This window comes from Trichomycterus rosablanca, chromosome 6, assembly GCF_030014385.1.
Source record: "Trichomycterus rosablanca isolate fTriRos1 chromosome 6, fTriRos1.hap1, whole genome shotgun sequence".
Taxonomy (NCBI): Eukaryota; Metazoa; Chordata; class Actinopteri; order Siluriformes; family Trichomycteridae; genus Trichomycterus; species Trichomycterus rosablanca.
Genome location: NC_085993.1, coordinates 27766008 through 27776694, shown reverse-complemented (window position 1 = coordinate 27776694; position 10687 = coordinate 27766008). Strand labels below are relative to the sequence as shown.

Here is a 10687-nt window from a genome sequence, read left to right as displayed (position 1 = left end):
AACTCAGTGCTTGACTCGTTCAGCTTAAGCTTGCGCCCTTGGCCTTTACGCACTGAAATTCCTCCTGATTCCTTGAATCATTTGATGATATTATGCACTGTAGAGGGCGAAATATGCAAATCCCTTCCAATCTTTCTTTAAGGTACATTGTTTTTAAATATTTTAATCATTTTCTCACGCATTTATGGACAAACTGGAGATCCTCTGATCATCTTTGCTCATCAAAGACTCAGCCTTTTCTGGATGCTGCTTTTGTACCAAACCATGATTACAATCACCTGTTTAAAATCGCATTATTATTTACTTTTTTCACCTCATTAGTAGCTCTAAAATTATTTTATTTGCATTTTCCATACTGTCCCAATTTTTTCTGATTTGGGGTTGTAGTTAATACAATAAAAATGACCAATGTAGATACTTTTGAAACAGTGTTGTATTGCTTTTAATGTTTGTTTTTTTCAGAGACAATGAAGTAATGACAACAAGCACATGAAAAAGTAAACATATAAATTCCGTGTAGCATTAGTAGTCCATTCACACCTTTAAAAATCGAGCCCTTCAAGAACCTGTCAACAAAGCTGTCTACTTCCCTGTAACAGTTAACAGAACACATATTAGCACTGCTATATTAGACCTCAATTTTTAGAAACCTCTTTTTGCTGGACACAAAAAATAAATAAATAAAAATCTACAAAAACATAAGTACATTGAAGACAGATTGAGAAAATGTTCACTTATGCAAGAGATGAGCTCATCACCAGAGTTTAGAATACTAAATAAATCTTTTAGTAATTTATGTGTTAAGGGAACTGATGTACTAAATTCACATTGTCAAAGTTGGTATCATGTTTGCAGAAACTAAATTAGCTTATAAGTAATGCAACTTTAATTTATAATCTAAGATCTTACATAACAAACATGAAAAAAAAGAAGAAAAAAAACCCAGTTGCTTTCAACATCAGATTAATTCTAAATCTGTAAGTGCTTTCTAATCATCTGTGGGGTAAGTGGATGTCAAAAGCAGTGTCACTTCAATTGCATCAGTGGAATTGCATCAAATTCAGCATTACTTTGGCAAACAATGTATTGCATTGCCTTTTTTTTTTTTTACATTCCTACACATGTGACTTCTCACTGTACACATGATCATACTTCAGATAATGTGCGTGATAACTCTGAATTGCACAATAACAGACAGCATTCCTGGCAAAACTTATATATGTTGGTAATCACATAGTCTTTTTCTTAAGTATGCCTACATTATTCTTTTTTTAATCTTCTGCATTGATGTCTTTCCATCCTAAAACAGCAAAATTAACACAATGAACACATACTCAAAACAAAGTGATAGCACAAACTCCTTTGCTTTATCCATTATTTTTAAATCTCTCAACATAAGTCTTTTTATGGCATTTTTTTCCTGAACAATAAATTTATTACTTATGAGTAACAGCAACAAAAATAAATATATCATTAGTTATCTTTTTTATAGTAATACATACATATCTAGTAATATAAGAATTCTTTTCATACCTATTATCATTTGTTGTTAGCTATGATTAATGTGTGATTATGTTTGTTAAAAGTCAGGAGCTGATACAGTGAGAAAGGATGAGGTTGTAACTATGACTGAGAAATTATCCTCTAATTAAAAAAATAATCTACTTTTTTGTATTTAAATAAAACCATGCTTTGAGAAGGACACACCATACAAGCATAGCATTTTTTTTACTCCAGTGAGTCCTTATCTCATTGCAAGGAACATCAAGTCTCAGTTTCAGACCTTTCTTTTGAGTACTAAATTAATCTACACATGCATTCAAGCACTGTGATGATGATGGTGATGATAATGAGGGTCCATTTAGCATATGTTGCCTGTGGTGCAGAAGCCGAAGGATGAAATATGATCAACGACTGAGCACAGAACACAAGATCTAAAGATCTACTACCACGTGCAGGGTGCTGTGGATTTTTTTTACTATCATTATGGTATCAAGAAATCAGCTGAATGTCACCGGTCAGATCTTTGTCCATCACTAATAAGCCTTACACGCAGTATCTGATGGCAGTACGTTTAGAAGTCCCACATCCACAGGCACACACACACAAACTATCCAACAAAATCAACAGGCCTGGGAAAGATGAATATTATTGCCAATGTTGGACCACAGTGTATTCTTTTTTTCTAAGATGCATTTGGTCTGTTGAGAAAGGAACTGTTTTCTTTTTTCAGAAAAAAAGTTTCTACACAACAGCAAGCTGCGCTTTTATCTTCAAGTTCAAACATATTGAAGGTTACTTGCAAGCAAACATGCAAATGTCATCTTCATACTTTTTTCCCAGACAAATAGGTTAATCCCTAGGGATTTTTTTAAATCTTTTTGAAGAATAAATTGTCCCACATGGCATGTTTTTTTTTTTTTTCTTTCTGAGCTCTACCTTTGGTTCAACCATGTCCTCTTGCACGTTATCGTTAAAATGTCCCTATAACAGTTTCCCTTTGTATTTTCTCATTTTCTTTTCCAGAAAAGTTTGTGTGATAGGCTACTGGGCTATTAATCACATTTCATTACTCCTCCGAGTTGTTTTCGCAACAAAAATCTCAGAACAGGCCCAGCTTCCATCAACTGAAGACAACTATTAATATCCACACCAGTTGGAAGAAAATAAAGAAAATTCTTTTTGGCAAGAGAAAACACACCCAGGTTGAAATTTAGTTTAACCATTGAGGTATTTTCTTTGGGTCACTTTCCTCAGGGCTTCTGAGCGTTGAGCATGATTTTGGAGATGAAATTAACGATGGCCGAGGCAGGCTGGTTAGAATCAAGCTCAGCAAACAGATGACACACATTATCGGTTGTGCTTCCTTGCTTTCGAGCCACAAAACCGAAGAGCCTAATGGTTGAAGAAGAAAGAAAAACAATCAGTTGACAAGTGTTTATTGTTTTAGTAACAATGTTATGATTTTTTAAAATATTTGTATGTATTTTAATCACCTCGCTGAGCCTCCATCTATCTTTTTCCATCTGTCATAGAGATCACCGTTAAATTGTTAAAATGACATTACAAAAATTCAAATGTTAAAATGCTTTGTTGTATCAAAAAAGTAACCGATAGGGTTTTCTTGTACTTACATCCGATCTTGTGGGTCTACATTGCAGTATGTGACTGTGTTGATCGGATAATGACGACGAAAGAAGATCCTAGACAAAAAGTGGGCACAGCAGGTTGAGCTATTACAATAGAAAGAACTATAATATAAATGGTACAAATGTGCACTGTGTATAGTAGAAAATGTAGCACAGTTTATTCACTGCTCAAAAAATTAAGGTAACACTTAATCATCACACTATAACACCAAGTACATTTACATGTTTGATTGCAATTGTGAATCTATTTCACGAACTTTGATGCAAATGAAAGTAACAACAGCAACCAAGAAACCTTCCCAAGAAGGTATGCTGTGTCTCCCAGCACAGTCTTAAGAGAATAGAGGAGATACCAGGAGACAGGCTGTTACATGAGGAAAGCTGGACAGGGCTGAAGAAGGGCATTAACTCAGCGGTATCTGGTCCTTTGTGCGGAAAGGAATAGGTGCAGCATTGCCAGAGCCATACAGAATGAGTGAGCTACTGTTGTGCTGCCGTCTTTCTGGCCAAACTGTTTGCTTCTTTCTGACTCCTTGAGGGTGGAATGAGGGCTTAACTTCCTTTAAAGAGACCTGTGCTTATAGCTGAGCACCATTCGCCAGGGAACAACAAAATTGGCCATTGGCACCCCTCTCTTTTTGCAGATAAGTGCAGATTTACATTGAACACATGTGACAGACATGAAAGAGATGCTGTGGTGAATGTTATGCTGCCTGCAACATCATCCAGCTTGACTGGTTTGGCCTATGGTCTTTATCCTTGGAGGGTTACTCAGCTAAATCCAATTGAGAACCTCTGGGACCTTATGTGTCAGTGCATCCAACGCCGAGAAGTAGAGCCACAGACTGTTTTGAAGCTCCCTGATACCAATTTCACAAAATAAATCATAAACTGCTTATATAAAAAGTTAATTCTAATTTATTTACAGGTTTCCCTACACTGTAACAAATTGCTGTAGTTTTTACAGTAAAATCGTACAGTAAATTACTGTTTTACGCTTTTCCATGGTTATACTGTAAAACGCAAAGCATTTTGGGTCATAATGTGCTTACAACTGCCAGCTGTATATTTAGCAGTAAAATATGAGCAAAAAACAGGCGGTTATTTTGCCTGCTGTAAAATCGCAAAATTCCAAAGATTTACTGCTGTGTCAGGAGTTTCTTGCTGCCTCTATCAGCCGTTTAGACAAGTAACGGAGAGCTTTGTAAGTATAAACACCCGTTTCTTTTTTAAAACGCACCAATAGTGTGACCAAGTTTATGCAAATACTAAACGTTTAGTACTTTTATAAAACTAGCGCTAGCAACCTGTGTTAATACAGTCACTACTTTGGGATATGTGCAAACTGCGTACCAACAAAGGTAACGTAAAAAAAAAAACTATTAATAGTGACACATTTATTAAGCGAAATCGTGCAGGTTAAAGAAGGTATAAATGTTAATGCTACCGTCTGTGTTTTGAAAGACTGGCTACGCTAAATAAGTAGCTCTATACTGACTACTTATTTACTATTTTGCTAAGTTCAAACGACTGCATTCCTTTAGTTTAAATATTCGTTTTAGACTTGAAATCAGCAATATACATTTGCAAGTTGTGTGAAAACGAATGTAATACTCTTCCTGTCTTTACCCAGCACCTGAAAGTGCATAAAATGCACCAAATCCACCGGACCTACTGTACTGGTACCATGCATTGTTCTTCTGCTAATGGCATACTTTAAGGAGAAGTCTGATGGACTGATTTTTGAAGTTGATGTAAGTATTAATTTGATTTGCTTTTACTTAGTGAAGATATATGAGCTTAAACTCTAATTCTAAGACTGCTTGTATTTATTCCAGAATGAATCTCAAACTGTGTCAATAATTTAAGTTTATATATATATGTATATATCCTGTATTTTAGGACATGGCCACACCAGCCACTTTCTTTGCCAGACTCTCCAAGACTGATTTTTCAAGGTAGTCAACTAATGTATTATTTTGGCATAAAGGGAAACATTTTTTTAAACTGGGCTCTATTTTCTCATTGTTTTGGGTTAATATTTTTACAAAAATGATCAGTTGATTCAGTGTTTATTTAAAACTTCCATTTTGAACTGATAATAACATTATAAACCGGTCTGTGGTAAAAAGTGGTTTATTTTTATGTTTTGTAACATTCTCTAGCAGTATTGTTGATTCAACTCAACACTGAATTTATTATTTTTGTCTCTAAAAATATTAATCCAAAATTTTTTGAAAATAGGGCTCAGATCTGGTTGTTTTCCTTTAAATATTTGCTTGGTCTTATTAAAGGTATTAATATGCATAAATGTTTATTAATTTAAGGTGGATGATTAGTATTGAGGGGCAGGTGGTCATGTCTTCACACTCCAACTTTGCAGCAGGCCTGGCAGCTTTGTTTGACTCATTCTATAATTTCAACCTGGAATACCAAGAGGAAACCTTATGCACTCTCGAATTCATCCAAAGGTAAATTATGGTTTTTATGCGTGGCTAAACTGTGAAATACAGCTCTCAGTATTCACAGATCAGTTAATTAATTTGAAACAAAACCTAATACATAGTACCACAGAGCAATGTTTCAATCATAATTATAAAAATTGTGTATTGCATATCACGATCATTGGTAGTAATCTAGAATGCATTTCTGTGAAACAAATCTCTGAGCAGAAACAAAAATTGTTTAGATTTTTATACCTTTTTTAAAATATTTAACTTTTTTGTAAGGCTACAAAGTATGGATGTAAGTAACTTTAAAGTAGCATTAAAAGTCTGCATTATAACATCTTTTTGTGTGATATTTCCAGGTGCTTCATGGGGATTAACCCAAACACTGGCTCCAAGAACTCTGCTGAAAAGGTTATCAGCAAAAAGTGGCAAAGTCGTGGAGAAAAAGACACTCTCAACGAATGCTAATGTTTGCAGTCTTCTAAGAAAACTAATGGATTTTGACTGGCTATCCATGTAAGTTTAATGAAAATGTTGTGACCACAGCAGAGATAGGCCTACACAAAAGTTCTCTGTTTTTCATGCTATGTTTAGGGTTTTAGAATGTAGAATGACTGTGTGTTAAGTAAGTTTGGAGTTACACTTGTTTTTGTGGCCTACATTTTATATGCATTTTAAAAATGTATATGGGGCTTTACAAAAGTTGTTCAGTCCAGTGTGTGCTTATTCTATGCCAGTTTGTTTCTTATGTAAAATTATATATGTTATATATTATTTTACACACACTGTCAATTTTATCAGCTACACTTACCATATAGAAGCACTTTGTAGTTCTACAATTACTGACTGTAGTCCACCTGTTTCTCTGCATGCTTTGTTAGCTCCTTTCATGGTCAGGACTCTCCAAGGACCATCACAGAGCAGGTATTATTTGGGTCGTAGATCATTCCCAGCAGTGCAGTGACACTGACATGGTGGTGGTGTATTAGTGTGTGTTGTGCTGGTATGACTGGATCAGACACAGCGGCGCTGCTGGAGTTTTTAAACACCTCACTGTCACTGCTGGAAGACGACCAACTCAAACAGCAGCAATAGATGAGTGATCATTTCTGACTACAAGGTGGACCAACTAGGTAGGAGTGTCTAACAGAGTGGACAGTAAGTGGACACGGTATTTAAAAACTCCATCAGCGCTGCTGTATCTGATCCACTCATACCAGCACAACACACTAACACACCACCACCATGTCAGTGTCACTGCAGTGCAGAGAATGATCCACCACCTAAATAATACCTGCTCTGTGTGGGTCCTCTGGGGGTCCTGACCATTGAAGAACATGGTGAAAGTGGGCTAAAAAAGTATGCAGAGAAACAGATGGACCACAGTCAGTAACTGTAGAACTGCTCCTATATGGTAAGTGGAGCTGATAAAATGTACAGTGAGAGTAGAAACAAGGAGGTGGTTTTAATGTTATGGCTTATCAGTGTATTTACATATATTTTCTTAATGGTCTGCAGAAAAATTTCATTAATTTAACATATTGCATATATTATGATTATTAAAAATGCTTTATGAAACATAAGCTGTTGTATGGTTTGTTATTTGTAGATGTGCATAATTTATATAGTAATTTGTCAAAAACATTTCTCAAACCAGAGCTCTAATGAAGTAAGATAACAGATAGTAGCCGTAATTTTCCTGTACTATATCAGTTAATATTTTACAGTCTTTAATTGGCAACCGAGTTGCCAGGTATATACTGTAATAATAAAAAATTACAGCCAATTTTTGTATATATTTTTACAGTACTATAATGTATTTATTCTTAATGACTTGACTTGCTGTAAAAAAGTGGTAGTCAACTGTAAATAATTTACAGTAAATTACCATTCCAATAAAACAATAATTCATTGTAATTCAAATCCGTAGTAATTTACTGTAATTTTACAATACTTTATTGGCAACTTTTTTGCCAATAACTTACTGTAAAATTTACAATAAATTTTTTACAGTGTAGCCACTGCAATAATTTCTATGTAAACACCAAACTAAACACATTTTTCAAAGGTAAAAGGTTCTATATGTGGTCCTCAGTAACATTACACATCAAATATGTTAAATCAAATTTCCTGTTAAATTTACCTCCTCTGATTGTCTGTGAGAGTGATACCCTGCAAGGACACTTTAAAATGGACAGCTGTTGCGGTTGGAGACTGGTTGGCATCCAGAGACTTGCTAACGGCTTTGGCCACAGCCTGTGGTCCAGTCAGAGACTCCATGTCCACTGAATTTATGTACAGAACATTACAAGCTGCAGATAAACAGGATATAAAGAAATAATTAGGAATAAATGACTGGGTTATTTGGTTTGTCTGCCACATTTCAAATATTTCTCAGACTTTGCATATACAGTGGATATAAAAGCTCTACACCACCTTGTACAATACCAGGTTTTTTTGATGTAGATGAGAAGAGGAGAACAAGATGAATAATTTCAGTTTCAATTGAAACAACTTTTTCCACCTTTAATGCCACCTATAATCTGTACAATTCAATGAAAAAAAAAAAAAAACTGAAACCTTTAAGGGGGAAATTGCCTTGGCAACATTTGCCCACTCTTACTTGCAAAAGCTCTCTAAATCTGTCAGACTGCAAAAGCATCTCCTGTCCACAGTCCTCTTCAGAATTTAGACTAGGGCTCTGGCTGGGCCATTCAAAAATCTTGTTCTGGTAAAGCCATTCTTTTGTTGAAGTGAGGTATGCTTTGGATGTTGTTGTAGAAAGTATTTTAAAAATTATTCAGTTTAAACGGGCTGCCTTAAAATGTAGGCTTGACTACATACTACTCATATGACCTTTAGCTCTTGCATTTATTGCTGATCTTTTAAAGTAGTACAGCCACCACAGCAGATGTTGGTCTCTGTATAATAAAAACTATATACGAGGGTTCTTCAAAAAGTTTCCGCACTTTTTAAAACTCTATTTATTAAGAATTTCAAAAACAAATGTTTCTACATGGTCACTTAAGGATGCTTTTTTTTCAGTGTCATACCAACTTTTACCAAAAATATGGTGTTTTGGTTGAGCTTGTAGCCACTGATGCACCACTGCTTTCACATCTTCATCACATGAAAATCTTCTTCCCCATAAAGCTTCTTCGAGCTACTCCTCCCACACTCACCGTTTCCAACCAAAATATAAAAGTGCGGAGACTTTTCGAAAGATCCCTCATATAGAAATATCATTGTGGAGTATTAGTCTAAGCTTTAATATAATTCTTATAGGCTAAAATTGGATTCTCACTTTTCTTAAGAGCAAAAGAAAATAGTGGTAACTCCATAGTTACAGTAATTGTAATAACTATATAAATCCATCAAACATATCCTAAGCCACACTGTCACCTGCCAAGTCGTTCTAACAAAATCCAGCACAAAAAGTGTAAAAACACAACTTTACAAAAATGTAACATTATTAACAAAAGCAGTTTATGTCAGTTGTTGGTGAGGGCTTATCTTTATCTAGATTGTTGAAAATTTTGTCAAAGTTAGGGTGATGTTATTCATGCGAAAAAAACAAAAACGAGAACACTCAGGTCAGGTCCAGGCACTGCAAGGTGGGAGCAAACACACAGTACACAATAACATAAACGACATATTACTTGTCTCAGCAGGGTCCTGTGAGAGGTAAAACACTTTGTGAGTTTTATTAGTAAATGACCATGCACAGGTGTGAGGAGGAGTCTTTAAACAGCTTCTAGCAGTAGACCATATTTACCATGAGACTCTTCATGATGCTTTGGTGGCCCTAGAACAGTATATTGAATGAAGGATGAGAAGAAATATGACATATAAAATAGGCACAAAGCAAAGAGTGCTAAGCATTCAACTATACGAGTTAAAATAGAATTAACAGTACTGACATTGTACAGAAAGAAGAAAATTGGTGTTGGTAAATTTGGTATATTCATGTTGTTAATAAAAAAAAAGTATTTATTAAGAAATTAGGCGACTTTGTCATGGTTCCAGCTTTGCCTGGCTCCTGGAACACATAAGTCCACATAGCTTTGTTCATGTGCCACGCCCCCTCAGTTCAGGAAGCACATGGACTTAATGTTTTTATTCATGCTCCACACCCCTATGTCTCTGTCCCTGCCTTCTGACCTGCCGTCATGTTCATGATCACCACCTGTTCCCTATTATTTAATAATTGTCATGTGTATAAGATTTCCCTGTCTTCCCTCATGTTGAGGGCTGTTAGGTTGAAGTGGAATAGCAGTGCTGGATACCCTTATAAAAGTTATTATATTTTCCTTGAACCTTGTTCTAGCCAGGCCAAGCCTAGCCATACTATAACCTTGATGTCCTTGTTCTTGCCTAGCCATGGTATAACCTTGATGTCCTTGTTCTTGCCTAGCCATGGTATAACCTTGATGTCCTTGTTCTTGCCTAGCCATGGTATAACGTTGAGATTTTTGTACTGTGTACAGTCTTAGTCCTTTGTCATAGTCACAGTATGGTCTCTGTTTTGTCCTCATTCCTGTCCTTGTCCTGGTTTCCCCATAGTGCCTTGCCCCTCATGTCTCTGTTAGTCATTAGCTTAGCTTTAGCTTAGGAATAAGCATTCTTGGTGTAGTTCTAGATTAGTGTAGTATAATTAGCATAGGCATTAGGATAGCCCTAGACTTTAGCCTAGATACCCATGTCCATAGTATAGCTCCCCCACTGTTACCAAGTAGCCACTATGGAGATTACCCTGTCTCTAGGGCCTATTAGTGATGTTACCTGCCACATAATACCCCCTGTGCAAGCTAACCATCTCACTGGGGACTGTACTTGTCACCCAGTTATCCCCCTTCCAGTGCTCACTGGGGATGTCACCTATCAGCCAGAGTTCACTGAGGAAGCAGTGATGCTTCCAGTATTTACAGACCATTTTAAATGCAGCCCTGTGCCTAATGCATATGGAAGAGGATCCTCTGTCTGCACAACTGTCTGTTAAATCCAAAGAACCCCAAGTTCCACAGAATGTCTTAGCCATGTCTGTGTTTTAGTCAAGTTTGAATGGGTCCCTAGATTCAGTTTACCCAG

The 10687-nt window shown here is 36.0% G+C and overlaps 1 protein-coding gene across 3 annotated transcripts in view; it reads right to left on the bottom strand.

The window, feature by feature from the left end:
• Window positions 1–418: 418 nt before the first annotated feature.
• The window catches only part of tns1a (tensin 1a), a 116443-nt gene continuing 106174 nt past the window's right edge, over window positions 419–10687 (bottom strand). For 2 of the 3 annotated variants that reach the window (XM_062997635.1, XM_062997634.1), the window contains 5 exons: window positions 9375–9404; window positions 7743–7911; window positions 3135–3203; window positions 2997–3026; window positions 419–2895 (listed from right to left, as the gene is read on the bottom strand). In XM_062997635.1, coding sequence (XP_062853705.1) covers window positions 2754–2895; window positions 2997–3026; window positions 3135–3203; window positions 7743–7911; window positions 9375–9404 — 440 coding nt within the window. In that variant the 3' untranslated portion in view covers window positions 419–2753. The remainder of the gene's footprint in view (window positions 2896–2996; window positions 3027–3134; window positions 3204–7742; window positions 7912–9374; window positions 9405–10687) is intronic. The other variant, XM_062997636.1, reaches the window with a different exon arrangement.